This window comes from Ambystoma mexicanum, chromosome 4q (assembly GCF_040938575.1).
Source record: "Ambystoma mexicanum isolate Mex_15411 chromosome 4q, UKY_AmexF1_1, whole genome shotgun sequence".
NCBI classification, from domain to species: Eukaryota; Metazoa; Chordata; class Amphibia; order Caudata; family Ambystomatidae; genus Ambystoma; species Ambystoma mexicanum.
In genome coordinates, this window is record NC_090928.1 from 974,874,089 (window position 1) to 974,893,908 (window position 19,820).

The 19,820-nt window shown below is 45.1% G+C and overlaps 1 protein-coding gene across 1 annotated transcript in view; it reads left to right on the forward strand.

Moving 5' to 3' along the window:
- Positions 1-19,820, forward strand: part of NENF (neudesin neurotrophic factor) — a 160,125-nt gene that overhangs the window by 23,096 nt on the left and 117,209 nt on the right. The window contains exon 2 of the mRNA XM_069608531.1: positions 8,046-8,106. Coding sequence (XP_069464632.1) covers positions 8,046-8,106 — 61 coding nt within the window. The remainder of the gene's footprint in view (positions 1-8,045; positions 8,107-19,820) is intronic.

A 19,820-nucleotide genomic window follows, 5' to 3' on the forward strand; every position in this document is an offset into this window, starting at 1 on the left:
AGCGGACATCTTGACGCAGGAGGCCCAGGTCTGTGGCAACGGCATCAATTTTGTTTTCCATTGTTGCCTGGAAAAGCTTGATGGCTTCGAGTATCTGGGTGTTACTAGGCTCTGAAGCCGTGGGATTAGATTGAACGTCCAAGGCCGCTTTGTTTGTGCTTTCAGGATTTGGGGATTCACAGGCTGCAAAGGTGTCCTTTGTGGTCTGGCGCTGCTGCTTGGGCCTGCCGGACATGTCGTCAACACAGGGCCTCCCCGCACCGAAAATGCCGGGGGTGCAATCGAGAAGCAGCTAGCAGCAGGGGAACCTCTCGTTCCCGTCGCAGGGCCGACAAGGCGATGATAAGAAGCAGCGGGGTAGCAGGCCAATTTCGGGAAACAAAAGGTATCTCGGTTCAAGCAGACGCGGATGGCCCCCTCTGCCGTCGGCTGTGAAGTGAAGGGGGCCCTGGGAGTGGGCCTCGCGGTCCGCCGGAGCGTCAGTCTGCAGGCAGGGGCCAGGGAAAGGAAGACAGCAGGGGTCTCAACACCTCAGGGAGGCAAGCCCAATGTTCTTGCGTTGCCATCAGCGGCAAAGTCAGGCGCAGGGGGTAGAATATGCTCCCCTCACCCTGCTTCCAATGTAGGTGTCCGGGGTGGTCCTCCATCGCGCCCGCTTACCTCTGCAGTACCGGTCGGCCACCGCTCACGCCAGGGGCCCTCTCGACTATCCAGGGCACACCAAAGCCCGGTTGCGCGCCGCGGGCAGGGCGCAGTCCGGCAGGGGTGTCCGGGTCGGTCCTCTCGATTGATGAGTGCAGCTGTTCGGTCCCCTCCTCCGGGTCCGGCGCAAGTCGGCAGCTCAGGATCTTCTCCTCCCACCGGCGGTCAGCGTCGCCAGTGGTGATAGTGCGCTCCGGCCTCTCGAGGGATCAGGGCGCGGGAACCGCCATTTCGAATCCGCTCGGGGACCCTCTTCGCTCGCCGGATAGAGGTGTTAGCCGTCTCTTCTTCGCTTGGGAGACGGTGCAAAAGTTGCTGAGGAGGTTCGGCGGATGGTGCAACTTGTAGGGTTCCGGAGCACTTTAAAATCACTTAAAACAGCTTATCATGGCACTTCAGCGAGGAGCTCTCAGGAGACACGTCCGCTCTACATGGCGATTAGCCACGCCATATACATATATTTCTCCTTGGCAGACGCTGGGAGCTATTTTAGCTTGAAACCAACAGCTACCAAGAGCTACATTTGACTCCTGTGGCAAATGGTGCCATACAAACCTAGCTATGTGATATTAACTGTATGTCTGGGAATGTATATAAAGGAGAATATGAAGCCACCATAGGGACATTTAGAGCATTTTGGATTATACATAATGAACAAAGAGTTTGCATCTGTCACAGTTAGATTTGCTGCACGCTACCTACTAGCTCCTGCCTAACTGGTAATGACTCATACCCAGGAGCTGTTTTTTGCTCCTGGTGAACAAATCCCAATTTCGATCCCTGGGAGGTCACTTTCTATTAAATGCAAATTGCATGCAGGGGACCAGTAACGTTAGCATGTGTGCTGTTGGGACCCCTCCATACCATGTTAAACATTTGCAAAGCGGAGTGTAACAGTGAAGAGTGAAAGAGGGCAAAATCGCCTTTACTCTTCAATTTTGCGCTCCGTTTTCAAAAAAGTAAACTGCACCTGCAAATTACCTTTTGCATGCAGTGTTTTATTGATGGATTTCAATGGAATCTCCCTGCTCATTCGGAGGTGCAAATGTGAGGCAGATTTCCAAAGGAATCGCATTGGTTTTACGCCTGCATGAAAATCTCATGCAAGTATGAAACGCTATGCATTTCCAAGATGGAGAGGCAAAGCATGGCGGGGATGCAAACTCTGTTTTGTGCCCCTCGTATTTCTTGGAAGGGCTAAAAAATGAGCTACTCAGCAAAATTAAAGCATAAAGGCATTAAGACTTGGTTTTACATTTTCATTTTGCACTCCACTTAAAAATGTGTTTTCTGCTCCACTCATATATGGCATATCATAATCGGAAATAACTTCTGACTTTCATATTGGCAATGGCTTAAAAGGGACATTGCCATCTCCTTGCTAAAAAGTTAATTAATTTACGGACTTGTTAGTTCATGCGACCCAACTTACTAAGACTGGACAAGTGGTTGGTTGTCAAGGAAAAGATAAGCAACCACTGCTCTCACAAATGCGTTTCCCGCCCCTTTCACCGGAGGAGTGAAAATGCTTTTATTTGTTTAGAACTCCTAACAGGGAAAATACAATGCCCGCAGTATTTTAATTGTATTGCATGCATGTGTTCTACAGCTCCAGTGACAGCCAAGGGTCCTGAACCTAGAAATACTTAATGCTGTAAAACTATTGCAGCACTCTCACGTTTCACGATGCCATGCAAGAGTATGTTAGTATGTTACCTGGTTCTGTTTTTTTTCTCCCTTATTCTGGGACTTGTAGTCCAGAATTAAAAATGTGGGGGGCCAAAAGCACAAGTTCCAGAATGCAAGGAATACAATTGGGCCTGGACGACATAGTCCCACATGACATGGGGAGACATGGGGAAACTTGAGATCTCTGATATTGATATATGATAAGTCATTTATAACGCGACTGTACACATGTTTCATATTGCTTGGGCTATCGCCCATGCAATATGAAACATACCAGTAATCTCCTAATCGGACCATTGATGTTTTCAGAAGGAGAGACTCGGCAATTTGTTTTTTTTCATGAATACTTTTTGGTTGCTGAAGCTATAATCTTAGATTAGAACATAATTCCTAGAAAGTCAGTGTCCCATTCTCTCGAGTAGCACTGCATTATCGAAAGTAAGAAAAGAAATGACTAAGAAACCTTATAAAGAATGGACAAATCAGGTTTATTGGACTTGCAAGTCAACAAACGGGCAGCATCCTTCCAGCCACCTGATCCAACCCAACTCGCCCTCTAACACACCTGCCCTTCTATTACCCCTGTTGTTTGACCCCATCCTGAATGTCACTTCTGTTTAGCCTTTACTGCCCCTCACCACAACAATGGGCACCCTTGTAACTTGCGTCCTTCCTCTATTTCCACTTCCTTACAAGCAGTCACCTGATGCTCCACCTCCGGGTCAACGGCCTTGATCTGACAACATCCAGTGTCCACCTCCTCAGGTGAGGGGCGTTGCACCACCACCTCCATCCGCACATCTGCTGGGGAATAAGGTTCCATTGTGACAACTGGGATAGACTGGCTGGATTCAAAGATGGTTGGATGGCCTTCACTCCGTGCACTCGAGATACTCCTAAAGTGCTGTTTTAGCAGTCCTACAGTGCATACCCCATCAGAGAACCCTCCTGTGCAAGCATTGCCAAAGTCCATAGATGGGGATTTCCATTACAAATATTAAACACACTGGCTCATTTGATGCTAATAATGAATCACTACCACGTCACAGATTTCCCTGCCCCACTCAGGGGCTTCCAACATCAACAGTATAATATGGCCAAATCGGCACTTTATTCTGTGAACTGAGGTGTCCCGCGTATCATACTTATCTTACAATCTGCATTCTTGGCATTGTAATTTATAAAGCACTTGTGCCAAAGCGCTGTACATCAGTCAAGACCACCAGTAAAAACACCTTGAAAATGCCATACATAAAACAACCGAAAAGGTTAATTTTGTGAAAGTCAATGGGTTTTGAAACGGGTTAGAAAGATGTGAAGAGTAGGAGAGTGGATAGAGGGAGAGAGTTCCAAAGTTTAGGGGTAAGGAAAGAGATGGAGCGGAAACGAGACGAGGCATAAGGAGGTTCAGGAACTGAGAGTAGATGTAAAGATTCAGAACAAAGCTGGGAGGAAAGTATACAGAGATAGGCGCTGAAAGATATAAGATATGAGGGAGTTAGCCCATGCAGACATTTGAACACAATCCAAAGAAAATTATGAAGAACACAAGAGTTGAAAGAGAAGAGAGAATGTGAAGCATGGGTGGCAGAGATGAATGCTCCAAGGGGTAAAAAAAAAAAGAACTTAAGCCTTATGGAGGCATTGTAAACTGATTGGAGAGAAGCAAGATTTGAGGCAGGAAGTCCAATTAGAAGAGCAGAGCAATAATCAAGACGGGAGAAGATGTGATGAGAGGTTTGACAGCACGGAAAGAGAAGACGCAAGCTTTGTGGATATTGTAGAGATGAAAACGACAGATGCAGGATGTGTTAGAAATACGACTAGAGAAAGAGGGAAGAGTCAAAAGTAACAGGGATGGGGGGAAAGAAGCCAAGGGGCGGTAGAAATCAAAGAGGCTGGGATAAAAAGTACTTTGGCCAAGTGTCTGGCAGTCGGCAGTCATTTGAGATTGAGCTGGAGAATTGGAGCCTTTCCTTGGAATACCCCATTGTGTGCTTGTGAAAGCCCCCCGCCACCCTTTACAGCTTAAAACCTTGCGGGATCCGCAAAGCTGACCGCAAAATTAAGTGTCTGGCAGTCGGCGGTCAGTGGGTTGGTGTTCTGCATTGATGCACAGACAGCACTAAGTATTTCCTCGCGATTACACACACCATAAGAAGGTGAGATTCATCCATAGTTTCAAACGTTTTATTTACTGCTTGACAGGATGTTGCTTTCAAGTGAATGGTTGCCTACGTAATCGGGGGGAAATCTAAACGCTACAACCTACTTAGCATGGAGCAAATGCCTTTGGAAAAAGAGACGCTATGGAAACCACAAACGGGAAACAAAAAAAAAAACTGCTCATTCAACGAAACAAGGAATGAACACAACATTCTTTACACAAGGTCCATCACAATCATATAGTCACGTTCTACAAATGAACCAATTTAATCATTCTATACCAGACTGCCTTATTGAGGGGTCCGGAATTGACTTTGATTAAGGTATTTAAATCTCTGGTATGGTGTTACAGGAAGTAGAAAGGAGAGCCACTTTGTCACACACGGACTTCTGCATTAGACTTGAAGATGAAATTCAGGCTATAGACGCTGTTTCGTCAAGGCTGAGTGCTTCTTCTAAACTCTTTATTTACTCCAGAGGGAGGAGAATCAACAAGTGATGTAAGTCAAGATGATGACTCTTATGAGGCGTCAAGTGTGGGCGGTCGATCTGGACTCTTTCAAAGAGAGTCAGTCACTGCATGACATCACGACCAGTTCAAACCATCCCCTAGCAGCCTTAACATAGTGCTACAATCATTTACACACCTTTATGACATGGTCGTGCTAGTAGTAAGCGAAAACTCTACAATTCTTAGAGAAATAAAGGCGTTGTTATTAGAAAATGAACTGTGTACCCAATTGGAGGTAACAGAACAACAGTTAATGAAGCTACCTCAATTGAATCCAGGTCTTAGATCAGCCTATGAGAGAAGAGCTAGAGAACCAGACCAATTATCGCTGAAGATATTGGGCACAACGAGATAAGGAATACATTGTGCAAGACTTGGAAATCTCAAAACATTAACGGCTGCGTCCGATCTCAGAACAGAGGCTCTAGAAAATGTTTAAGGTCTTTAAGTGTGAAAAATATCAGAGACGAAGGGGAGCCTTCTGGGAGAGAGGACTCGGCTCATGACTCTGCAATAATTATTATTACTGACACACAACAGGGTGTAGAGCTGGTGCCATGCCACAACAGAGGATACTGTCATTGTCAGCCAGTTGGAAAGGTCAGAAGCGATAACCGAGGCCTGTTCACGTCCCCTCGCGAGAGGTTTAATGAAGAAAAAAGCAAAAAGCAACAGAAGGGGAGGCACTGGGAGATTTTTTTAAAAACCAGCAAACGCAGATATAGAGAGCGCCCTGGATACCACGGAGCAATTAAATAAGGACGTGACAACTTAAAGAGCCCAGGCTCTGCATCCTATTTGTGTATCTACTATGCTAGATGAAAGCAGACATCTCCCAGAGGATACAGCAATTGGACCTAGGTGAGATCTGGAAGGAGGTCTGGGTGTGATGAATGCTTCTACTTTCATCAGCCTGTGGATAAGTTCAAAATAAATCATACAAGGTGCGTCAATAGTGGCAAACGAGAACAGCTACACCCTATGATTTTCGAACCCGTGTTTGAGTGGTGAAATAAAAGTTCCCCCTCAACAGGACTAAAATGATGTCAATTGTTGCGACAATTTTAACTTTAACATCGATTTCTTTCTCTGACATTTGCTTTTGTACACTTGCTTGACCGTGCATATCCAGGGAAGAGTGCTGTTCGCTTTAATTCCAGATTGGTAGGAAACCTAGTATATGCAAAACTTGAAAAAATCCTCAAGAGAGGATTCGAATGCTATTATGGCTGAAGATGAGGAATCTAAATCCTTTGGGTTTGTGTCTGGGTATACAAACATTAAATGCTCCATTACGAATGAAGGACAGAGGCAGGTGTTTTTTGGAAACAATACATGAAGGTGGGGCTGGTTGTCCTCATTCCTCACATCTACAGACCAGGGTTTTGAAGAAAGACATTGTAGACTACTTTGTATGAACTCAGAGGGATACAACAGCATTTTGGGTTTCCAAATGAGTGTCAGGTTCAACTTATATGTCATATTTCTAATTCAAGAGTCATGGCTAAGTGAAAGGCCTATAATAGATGGATACTCTTGAAGGAACGCCCCTAAACGCTCAGACCCGAGAGAATACAAAACGTTAGAGAAGAAGGGCCCAAGTCCATCTTGTAAGGATGTCAAGTTTATTCTCACAAGCAGATGAGAGCAACAGCAAAAAACCCTGCTGCTAAGAACATTCTGCCAAATAGTAGTACAAGCAGAATCTTATAAAGGAAAACATCATCATAACTGATGCAATACAGTAAAAACCCATGCGACTGATTGGATGGACTGTATACAGATACCACCTTTATCCATAAGGGATGGTAGTTTATTGGTCCCAGCCCAGTCCGTTCGTCTTCCATCACGTGGGTGCTGGGCTCATCTTCTCACGTCGAAGGTCAGAAAACAAATAAAATATTCTCCTAGTATACAGCTTTTTTAATCACTCATACTCTGCACTTGGGAGGTCTTAAGCCGGACACCCAGGAGGTTCTGGGACAGTCTAACCTACACACACACATTTCACTCACTCCCTCCACGCCATCCAGCACCAAGGTCTCCATCCTCATTTTGAACTATAATGTATCCCTCCCAGCACCTCGCAATACGAATCACACGATTGTCACGTCAATGATATGCCCTGTCCAACCTCTTTGAACATTTCAGAACTTGTTACTTTGGGGTTGGTGGTCAAAGGGCACCTGGTGCCATGGAATTCGGGGATCTTGGGGTTTAGTCCGGTATATGGGTTATAACTTGTGGTCACCCGGGAATGGGCTGAGTCATGCTTGGGCCAGTTTGAGATGACATGCACACCAGGTGCTGGTCTCTGATCGCAGCCTTGTAGGGCACATTCCTCTTGGGTGAAAAACGCATCTTTGCAACACTTTTGGAACAATGAATAGACGGTGTGGCGGGTGGGGGTGCGAACTGTCTGTCCTCATGGGAGCCTCATGGATTTCTGTGGCCTTATGGATTTGGGCCTACTGCATTTACCGTCAAGCCTTCCCTTCTACCTGGAGTACTAAAATCTATGCAAAATAGCGATGCCGCCTGCGCCTGGGGCAGCACCATGTAGTTAAACTATAATTGGTTACATTAACATGGAGTCCTGCTGGACGGGAAGGCATCCTTCCCACTGTTCCCCCTCCACTCTTGCTAATCACCGTGCCTCGAATACATCTCGCCTTACGTTAAAGAAAGTGGGCCATATATATGAGACAAACATGAATCCATACTAATACAAGCACTTAGTCCCGTCAACGGGGGCCTGCAAACCCCTTTTCCGGATTCCCTCCCTCTCACTTCACCCTTGCTCATGCTCTTCTTCCCAGCAGACTAAGGTCTGGTTACTCCTGGCAGGGGCACGATTCACCTTGGATAAGGGATTGGCACTTTGTAACAAATACAGTGGTGATTCTGCACAGCACAAAAGGTATAGTTACATAAATAGCAGATTTAAGGAGTAATGACTGTGTTTTTTGATTTGCAGGAAGGCCAACCTATTTACATGGCAGTGAAGGGTGCAGTGTTTGATGTAACGTCAGGAAAAGGTAGGTTGCAAAAATGCCTCCTTCTATAAGTGTCTGTTGAGCAACACTTGCTGACTGCTACTGTTGGACATATAATCTCAAAATGGTTTTGTGGCTAAAGATCTGTTAGTGGAAGCTATGTTTTGTTTTTGTGGCTATTAGGATGTCATGAATGATGTAGGCAGATGAAATGTAAACCGATATGCATAGCTGCCAAGTGTTTTCAATGGCCTCTTCAGTCACTGTTGGTTTTGCACATTGCATGGTAGGACTTGTAGGCCCATAATTTCAATGCAGATCCAGGGTTAGCTGAAGTCCTCACGCATGACATGGGGGCTGGGTGGCGTGGGTGGTCAGTTGCCAGTTATGGATGTAAATATAGCATCTTGCATTTTAGTCTGCCTATGCAAAGAACTGCAGCCTTCCTATGTTTCTGATAATTATCAAATGGTCCCTTTGTATAAACCCATTGTTGCTGATGATCTCTCTAATGGGCAACAAGATTTCCCCCTCCGATACTTGTACTGCAATCCCCCTCAGCTCGTTTCCCACTGACTGGTGATCGCCCACAAAGGGGGCGAAAATCCCTGTTAGAACCCTTAGGTTGCTCTCGCTGATGTAAGTGAATTCCCCCCCCCCCGCACCCTCAAGGGGTGCAGCCCACCCCCCATCTCCTTATACTCTGTATCTGTACCCCTAGCCATTGAACATTTTCCTACTCATACATTAACACCTCAAACAATTCTGCAACGGCTAGAAAGGATCCTGAGCTCTGATGCTAAATGTAGATCTTTCATCCTTCCAAAATGCATTGAGTTCAGAAGGGTGAACTCCTTTGCAACTAACATACTTGTGGATTCTCTAATCATGTACGTACTGAAAGAAAAGATTTGGAGCTGGTAAATATCAACAAAAAGGTGTAGACAATTGAGGGGGCAAACAAACGGTCAGTTATTTTGCAGGAATTTAAAATCATTATGTATAAACTACAATTAGTCCATTAAGCAGAGATGCAATTGTGGATTATTTCTGATTTTTCCTTTGTAAAGAACAGTTACTTCCAGCTGTAATCTCGGCCATGGACAGGCACACATTTGTTTGAATAATGTGCTGCATTATGGATGGTTAAAAAACGACCTCTGACCATGTCTGGGGATGTGGAAAAACTGTGTGCACGCAACTACTTCCCTTAAAGGGATCTCATGTTGGGGCAAATGTTTGTACAATAGCTCTTGCTGAGCATTTTCCATAAGCACTTTACGATATGAAATGAACTCGATCTTTCACATGATGACATTTTTTAGCTGATCTTTTTTTTGTTGTTGTTGTTAATTTGGTTTCATTGAGTTTTGTTCATTACATTACATTACATCACATTACATAGGAAACATTACGAACTTAGGAGTACAGAGCAAGGTCAGACATTCCAGTACTATCATTTGCATACATCTTTTACACATTTCTGCCCCTCAGCTACTGTATTACAACATGACTTCCCTTTTTCCCCTCCTCCCAGCCCTCCCTCGCCCCCACGTGGGTCGAGCAAGCATTTACTGGGTCTTTACAGTATGTGTCAATAGAGGGTCATCGATTTTGGGTATTTTTTAGGTTTAGGGATTTACAGTAGGGTGAGTGTCTTTTGGTCATGATATATTGTCCATTAAAGCACTCCGTTTGCTTTGCATTCGTAGGCATCTAGTCAGCTTGGGACTTTGGTTCACTTGAAAGGTGCTTGTTTGTGAAGTCCATCCATAGTGCCTCGCATTGTGCTGATCTTCCATGTAGTGATGCCGTTATTTGTTCCAATACGCATATGTTAGAGGGGACATTGATCCATTCATTTTTGCTGGCGATTGGTTTGGATTTCCATTTCGTTACTAGTGTGGCTCGACCGGTTAATAGTAGCTGAGATACCAAACCTCTGACCCTGTTCCAATCGTCGTCCTCTTTCTTCAGACCAAACAATATGAGGCAAGGGTCTGCCACTCTGGAAATGCCATCTATGTCCTTTTGTTACACTTCAGACTTCCCCGCCGGCATCCTTGCAGAATGCAACTTCTTTACAGGCTCCTCTATGGTCCAGGCACAAGCGACCATGGCGTCTGTACAAACGTCGATGCACTCCAGGTCACCTGACACGTCTTGTACGTGGAAGACTTACAGCAAGCCACGCCCCTCTTACGACTATAAAACCACCGTCTTCCAAGGGGCTCGTTGCTGCTAATTAGCGTTACCAGCTACACTCGGTTTCATCCGTTTCCTCTTCGTGTCTCCCTACACGAATCCTTATCTGAACTCCTGGTTTTGACCTTTTGCCTGAATTTTGGATTGCTTCGTCTCCTCCCTTATTCTTGTCGTGATCGTCTGGTTGCTGGACTCGGAACGCTACTGGATACGACTCTCTTCTGTGTCTTGCGGTTCTTCCCTGGTTGCCGCTCTGCACATCAATTTGCTGTCTACATCCAGATCATCTCACAGCTACTCAACTATACTCGTGTACTCAGGTACATATCTATTGTCTTCCATGGACATTGTCTTCTGTTGGATTCTGGGACATTCAGTGACTTTCCTGTGAGATTGCTCTTTAGTGCATATGAACGCTCTCCTGAACTGCACCAACCCGGCACTAGTGCGTCCCTCGTGCCGTTCGGGGTTACTTACCTATACTAACTTCCCTGTTTGTTATTTTCCCCTGTCTTTGTCTTCAGAATCCTGGACTCCTCTTACTCCATTTATCTTTACTCAGGTCAGTTGTTATCAATTCTATAGCTAAAGTGGGAACCGATACTGATTTAGTTCAGTTCCACTCATTTGTGTTATTCTTTGTAGATTATCCCAGGGAAACACAACTCCACTCCAATATCCATATAGGTAGTTGTCCAATCATTTCAACTGTTCTAATCACTTGTATAATATCAACACGGTCTAATATCTTGGTATTCTTTTTGCAGAATTGGTATTGGCGGTGTGTGTTCTCCCCGCTCTTTTACTCAATTGACACCTCTGTCTGTTCTAACTGAAACAGCAGAGCGGTACATTGTGGAAAAGAGCCCCTCTTTGAGGAAGCCTGAGTCTTGTACTCAGGGGAGCTGGGATGGAAGGCTGAATTCGGAATTCTATACTACCAACACCTCCAAGGTCATTTTCTCCACATCTTCGGCCTATTCGGAGTGGTGAGTAACAGAATTAGCAGCCTTAAAATGTCCACAGAGGCCAGTGATGCTTTGAATCAAATCGTGCAAATGGTCACGGATCTACGTACCGACTTAACCAATGCACAAGAAGCACTGCGCCAACGCATGGACGCCATTCAGTCTTTGGTTACCACACCAGCGTCACAGATGGCTTGTGCCGGAGCTACAGCATCCGGTTCAGGGTTTCCACCTCCACAGCAGGAATCAAATCCGATCATGCTTACAACCCAGTTCCCGCTAGCTCCTCCTGAACGCTTCCTAGGCGACCCTAAACAATACCGAACCTTCATCAATCAATGCAAATTGCATTTTCTGTGTCGCCCCGCCTCATTTCCCACATCTACAACCAAAGCGGCTTTTGTTTTGTCTCATTTGGGAGGCACTGCAGCCGCATGGGCTAACCCGTTGTTGGAATCTAATAGTCATGTTCTTTACAATTGTGATGCCCTTCTTGCTATGATGCGTAAAGTATTTGAAACACGTTATACTACTCAAGCTACTGATCTGGAACTCTTAAAACATCGACAAGGGAACAATTCTTTATTGGTTTATTTGGCACGATTCAATCAGTTGGCAGCAGAGACTGACTGGCCTGAAGAAAAGAAGACAGCTGTCTTCTATCAAGGCCTCTCAGATGAACTAAAGGACATCCTCTTCACTGTTCCTGTAGTTCCCGCGGCATTCGGGGAACTGCTAGACTTAGTCCTTCAGATTGATGCTCGTAAGTCTGGAAGACGCGGCGAAAAGAAAACAGCATTGTTCAGCTCGGTTGCAGCAGAGGCCTCATCTTCGTCATCTCCTGCGCCTGAACCTATGCAGATTGGGGTGGTTAGAGGACCGCTTACCCCTGCTCAACGAGAATATCGTCAATCACACAATCTCTGCATGTATTGTTGGGCCTCTGATCACTTGTTACCTGAGTGTACCAAAAAACCTAAAAGAAAGGCGGGAAACGCCAAATCCCGACAGTAGACAGAGTCCCTATGTCGGGAAACTCACCCTTGGACTCTACAGTACAGAATCCGAGTCATTTAGTTCGCCTACCTGTTACATTTTCTTTAGATCATGGTGCTTCATTCCAGACTACAGCTGTGATCGATTCAGGTGCAACAGGTAAATATGTTGATCAATGTTTTGCCACCATGTCAAGAATACCATTAGTTCGCAAAACTATCCCTGAAAAACAGTGAATGCAGTGGATGGTTCACTTCTTGTCTCAGGAATGGTAACTCACCAAACAGTTCCACTCCATATGAGTACTGATGAAGGCCATACTGAAGACATATCATTTGATGTCATTAAAGCACCAGCTTACAAAGTCATTCTGGGCATTCCATGGTTGAAACTTCATAATCCTGCCATCGACTGGTCGACATCTCAGATTCAGTTCCCTTCCAATATGTGCAATACTCGATGTACTACATTACTCGGTATTACCCATGATAGTCCAGTCAGGGCGCTATTTTCACCTACTATGCATATCGGAGCTGTCTCTAAAAATGTATCCTCTGTGATACCTTCGCAATATACAGATGTTTTTGACAAAGGGATGGTGGAGACTCTATCCCCACATAGAGCTTATGATTGTCCAATAGACCTAATTCCGGGAGTAAAAATACCATCCGGCAGAGTGTACTCCCTCACTCTCAAAGAAGACGAAGTTCTTAAAGATTACATAGACAAGGCTTTGTCCATGGGATTTATTCGTTCTTCCAAATCACCTATTTCATCACCACTTTTCTTTGTCCCTAAGAAGGAAGGGGATCTACGTCCTTGTATAGATTATCGTGCTTTGAATGCAGCAACTATTAAAAACCAGTATCCTCTTCCTCTGATTTCTGTCCTTCTTGATCAATTGGGTTCTTCCAAAATATTCACTAAGCTTGATCTCAGAGGAGCTTACAGTCTCATCTGCATGAGAGAAGGGGACGAATGGAAGACCGCATTTAAAACACGTTACGGTCTATTTGAATATCTTGTCATGCCTTTTGGGTTATGTAATGCCCCGGCCACCTTTCAAGCTTTCATGAACGATCTGTTTTACGACATTCTTGATCAATTTGTTGTTGTCTACCTGGATGACATTTTGATTTACTCTCAAAACCAGGAAGACCACGAAAAACATGTCAAGACAGTACTCCAACGTCTGAGAGAACATAGATTGTTCGTTAAAGCCGAAAAGTGCATATTTCATGCCTCAGAGGTGGAATTTCTGGGATATGACCTTACTAACAATGGTGTGCGCATGAGTCAATCCAAAATTAGTGCGATCCTGGAATGCCCTGTGCCCAATTCAGTCAAATCATTACAATCATTCCTGGGATTTGCAAACTTTTATAGATGCTTCATCAATGGGTTTTCTGAAATATCTGCACCACTTTACCTCTCTGACAAGTGTCAAAGTACCATTTGTATGGTCGTCAGAAGCTCAGAGAGCCTTTGATCAATTAAAATCAGCCTTCACTTCCGCTCCTATCCTCAAACATCCTGATCCCGAGCTTCCTTTTTTTGTCGAAGCTGATGCTTCAGGTTATGCCATTGGGGCGGTATTGTCTCAAACCTGTCCGCATTCGGGAGAGATTCATCCTGTTGCCTATTTCTCTCGTAAATTGACAGCTTACGAAAATAATTATTCCAGCACAGAACGCAAACTTTTAGCCATCAGAGATGCATTCTTGGAATGGAGGCATCATCTTTTGGGGGCCAAACACCTTGTAACTGTATACTCTGATCACCGCAGTCTGTTAGCCTTCAAATCTATGAAATGTCTTATGGCTAGACAGGCGCGGTGGCATTTATTCTTTTCACAATACCAATTTGTTATTACATACCGTCCTGCTAAAGCTCAATTTCCGGCTGATACTCTCTCGCGCTTACATGCGGATGGTCAGTCTCAACAGATCGAAGCTCTTCCTCTTTTACCAAATGAGGTTGTTTGTGGTTGTTCGGTTCAGCCCTCTTTGCGTTCAATAATCCTTGATTGGGTTTCAAAACATCCAAAAGAGATCATTGACCTCAATCTGGAAATCATTCAGGGTATGCCATTCATTCAAGGGCGCGTCTATATACCCTCAGGTCAAGCTAGAGATTTAGCTCTTCAGTGGTCTCACGATTCCTTGATTGCTGCACATCCAGGAAGTCAAAAAACTCTTGAAGCCTTACGGCGTTGGGCTTGGTGGCCTTCTATGGTTCGTGATGTAAAGGATTACATTTTGACTTGTTCCATATGCACTCAGTGTAAAACTTCTAGAGCCAAACCAGTTGGATTGTTACAACCTCTTCCTGCCGTGTTTGTGCCGTACAAACCTTGGCAGATGCTGTCTATGGATTTCATTGTGGCACTTCCTGACGTTCAGGGCTATGACACTATTTGGGTAATCGTTGATTACTTCACTAAATACGCATTGTTCATACCTTGTTCTGGTTTGCCTGCAGCTCCAGAATTGGCGAAACTGTTCTTGACGAATGTGTTTCGTTTCTTTGGTTTACCCTCGATTATTGTTTCCGATCGTGGCACGCAATTTACGTCACGATTTTGGAAGGCTCTTACAGCTTTTTTGGGTATTGAGGACAGGTATTCCTCGGCTTGCCATCCTCAAACGGATGGGCAGACTGAGAGAACTAATGCTACCATCGAACAGTATCTACGCTGTTTATGCCTTCAGTACCAACAGTCTTGGTTTACTTCTTTACCTTATGCAGAATTTGCATATAATAACTCTATGCATACATCAACTGGAGTTTCTCCCTTTTTTGCCCTGTATGGTGGTCATCCTAGGGCACTTCCACTTAATCCGGTATTACCGGCCATTAATCCTGCAGCAAAGGATTGCATCAGAGATATCGATAAGATTCATCGGGATGTACGCTGCCATTTACTCCGAGCTCAAGATCGTGCCAAGAAGTATGCCGATGTGCATCGATCACCTGCTCCAGTCTATCGCAGTGGCATGAAGGTGTAGTTATCGTCCCGCAATTTGCGAATTGCAGGTAAACGCTCGCTTCTGCCCAAATTTGTGGGACCATATGTCATTACTGATGTCATCAATCCTGTGGCAGTTAAGCTTTCTCTGCCGCGATCATGCCGCATACATCCAGTCTTTCACGTCTCCTTGATCAAGCCTTTCATCCCTGGGACCTGTCTGCCTACTCGTCCTTCGCCGATCTTGGTGGATGGTGAGGAGGAATATGAGGTCTCGCGTATCCTGGACTGCAGGGTGTCTAGGGGTACGTTGTTCTACCTCTGGATTGGAAGGGATATGGGCCTGAGGACCGTACTTGGGAGCCACTCTCCAATTTGCATTGTCCGGTTCTTCTGAGGAGCTTCCATTCCGCGAGGGGGTTGCCGGTGTCTTTGGGGGAGGATGCTGTTATACTTCAGATTTCCCCGCCGGCATCCTTGCAGAATACAACTTCTTTACAGGCTCCTCTATGGTCCAGGTACAAGCTACCATGGCGTCTGTACAAACGTCGACGCACTCCAGGTCACCTGACACGTCTTGTACGTGGAAGACGTACAGCAAGCCACGCCCCTCTTACGACTATAAAACCACCGTCTTCCAAGGGGCTCGTTGCTGCTAATTAGCGTTACCAGCTACACGCGGTTTCATCCGTTTCCTCTTCGTGTCTCCCTACACAAATCCTTATCTGAACTCCTGATTTTGACCTTTTGCCTGAATTATGGATTGCTTCGTCTCCTCCCTTATTCTTGTCGTGATCGTCTGGTTGTTGGACTCGGAACACTACTGGATCGACTCTCTTCTGTGTCTTGCGGTTCTTCCCTGGTTGCCGCTCTGCACATCAATTTGCTGTCTACATCCGGATCATCTCAACAGCTACTCAACTATACTTGTGTACTCAGGTACATATCTATTGTCTTCCATGGCCATTGTCTTCTGTTGGATTCTGGGACATTGAGTGACTTTCCTGTGAGATTGCTCTTTAGTGCACATGAACGCTCTCCTGAACTGCACCAACCCGGCACTAGTGCGTCCCTCGTGCCGTTCGGGGTTACTTACCTATACTAACTTCCCTGTTTGTTATTTTCCCCTGTCTTTGTCTTCAGAATCCTGGACTCCTCTTACTCCATTTATCTTTACTCAGGTCAGTTGTTATCAATTCTATAGCTAAAGTGGGAACCGATACTGATTTATTTCAATTCCACTCATTTGTGTTATTCTTCGTAGATTATCCCGGGGAAACGCGCTGTATTGGCGCTGTGTGTTCCCCCCCGCTCTTTGACTCAATTGACACCTTTGTCTGTTCTAACTGAAACAGCAGAGAGGTACATTGTGGAAAAGAGCCCCTCTTTGAGGAAGCCTGAGTCTTGTACTCAGGGGAGCTGGGATGGAAGGCTGAATTCGGAATTCTATACTACCAACACCTCCAAGGTCGTTTTCTCCACATCTTTGGCCTATTCGGAGTGGTGAGTAACACTTTGATCCTACCCAGGACCTCGTCCCAAAACACCCTTATTCAGGTGCAGCCCCACCACATATGCCAATAATCAGCATTTTCCCCACATTCCCTCCAACATCTTGGGTTTGCCGTTACATTTTAGAAAGCCTGAGGGGGTCATATCGCCACCTATGTAAGAGTTTGCTTGCATGTAACTTGTATTGATTCAAAATGGATATTTGTGTTGCGGCTGTGCATATAGTTCCCTATAGGTCCGGTCTAATCTGTGCGGCCAGATCTCTCTCCCATCTACCCCTCAACGGTTTTGCGGTCCCCTTCCCTGCTTCTATTAGTTCCTTATACATTATTGATATTTGACCCTTTGTTTCTGTCTTAGCGTCCAATATCTTTTCAAAGGGGGTGAGGTCTCTGTTCAACTTGGTCTTCCACAATGGCTTAGTTAAGATGCTTTTTATCTGAATATATTGGAAGGTGGACAGTGGTCCAATTCCCAGAGCCTCAGTCAGTTCTGGGAGAGGAATAAAGTAGTCCTTTTTCTGTAGCTGCCCCACCCTTTCTAGACCAGAGTTGTACCATGTTTGGTATCTTTCTACATTAGGGATGTGATCATTCATCCCAGGGGACCATAAGTGGCTCAGAGGGGATGGCCATGTGGTGATTTTGTGCATATCTTTACCCTTCCTCCAGATGTCCCATATGGTACTCAGTATTGGGTGTCCTTTGAGTGTGTTCAGAAGTTTTTCCTGGGGGACCCAGAGCCATTCCGAGACCGTAGCTGGGGATAGGTAGTGGTTGTCCATGTGGACTCATTGGGTGTCTTTGTAGTTGCGTAGGTGGAGGATTCGCAGCTGGGCCGCTTCATAGTATTTTTTTAGGGTCAGGAAGACCTACCCCGCCCTTATCTTTGGGGAGTGTCAGGGTGTCGTTTGAGATTCTCACCTTCTTCCCCTGCCAGAGGAATTTCACAATGGTATTTTTGGTCTCAGAGAAGAAATTGTTTGGCATCTTAATGGGTAACATTTGGAAGGGGTACAAGAACCGGGGGAGGCATACCATTTTAACAGCATTGAGTCTTCCAAGCCAAGATATCCATCTAGCTAGGTCAGCAAGGAATCGTTCAAGGAGTGGGAGAAAGTTGGCTTCATATAGATCCGCCAAGTCTTTGGTAACCTGTATACCGAGGTATTTCAGTTTAAAGTGCTCGATCCTAAGGGCCAGTGGGGAGAACTTGGTTTCATTTTCTTCTTTCTATCCCGGCAGGGGAAAGAGTGTGGATTTCGTTTTATTTACTTTGAACCCCGAGAGTTGACCATATTTTTCTAGCAGGGAGAGGGCTTGGGGAATTAATGCCATGGGGTTGGTAATGTGATCATCCGCGTAAAGAGCTACTTTGTGTTCCATTGTTCCCAGGCGAATACCTTCTACCAAGGGAGTCAGCCCTCATTGTCAATGCCAGGGGTTCTTGGGAGAGTGCGAAAAGGATCGCAGAGAGGGGGCACCCTTGCCGGGTTCCACGTTCTAGTTTGAACCATCTGGAATACTCGCCATTCACAAATATGGATGTCTCGGGAGTCATGTATACTGTGTGTATTCCCCTTCTAAACCTAGGGCCTACGCCTATCTTACATAGAACTGCCATCAGGAATCCCCACTCTACTCTATCGAATGCTTTCTCTGCGTCAATCGAGAGGAGGGCTGGGTCATTAAGCGTGGTCTGAGATGTATGTATGAGGTGAAGTGTTTTGTGCATTGTATCTGCTCTCTGTCTCCCCAATATGAATTCAACCTAATCTGGGTGTATGATTTGTGGCATTAATGCCTCTAACCTAGCGGCCAGGACTCTCGTGTAGATTTTCGCATCGAGATTAAGTAGGGAGATGGGATGATATGATCCACACTTTTTAGGGTCTCTCCCTTCTTTGGGAATCAATGTGATCAATGCACAAGTAAAGGAATCTGGGGCTTTCCCTGTCTCTAGTATTTCATTAAAAAGTTCTGCCATGAATGATGTTAGTTGCATACTAAAGGATTCGTAGAATCCGGCTGTGTAGCCGTCTTCACCTGGGGATTTGCCTATAGTTTCCTCTTTATTGCGTCTTGGACTTCTTGTTTGTATATAGGGGATTCTAGGAGCTCCGAGTCTTGGCTCGGTATCTTGGGCATGTCTCTTGACTTTGCCACAATGTGTTCTTTCATACAGTTCACTCTGTGGTGCTCTTACCTTCACCACATTACTTTCACACTCTTTTGTGATATTCATTACTCGTATTTCATGTGATTCGTTCTTTGCTTTCCAATATATATTCTGTGCACTTCACACAAGCTTGCCTTCCTGTTAGGCAGAATCCTGTGCAGGGCCCTTAGGGACCACTACACACAATTAAGACTACAAGTGGTAATACAAGTTCACCTTTGGTACGAGCCTGTACTACACTTTTAAAGTGGTAGCAGTACCGGAGCAGCCAGACTTATCTCAAGAGTAAATAAGCAGTAGTAGAGATTACACAAAGGACCACAATTACTGTGACTCAGGCAAACACTGACTCAAGGTTTCAGGTAAAAAATATAAGTACATTGATTTTAAACCATCTGTTATAAAACACTACACTTCCATAAATTCGAAACCACACGTAAAATACACTACACACAACCAATTCCACTTGTTCCAGCAAATTCAAGGTAAGTACATTAGGATTTGACAGACCAGTGTTGCGATACTAACGCGTACACGCGAATATAAATGCTCATGAAGTTAAAACAGACTTTGTACTTTAGAATTTCAAACAAGGGAAAAGTGAATAAAAATCATAGGCAATACTTTTTGAAGGCAAGGGGACTCGAGGACTTATTCAAAGATACAGATTAAAGTCAATAGGCCTGCGCCAGTGTCAATGGAGCAGATGCTCAGTTGCCGAGGATCGCACGTTGAACAGTTCGAGATTCGAGATGCCAAGAGTTCGTAAAGATTGTCATAAGGAAGGAAAGGTTATAAGAGGGAGGGAAGAAAGAACAAATCTTCGTGGAGGAAAAGGGTTCACCCCGATTCCTGCTGGTCAGACGGAGAGAATGACCAAGTGTGCCTTATTCCGTTGGAGAAAAGCTGATGTCACAGCTGTTGTTCCT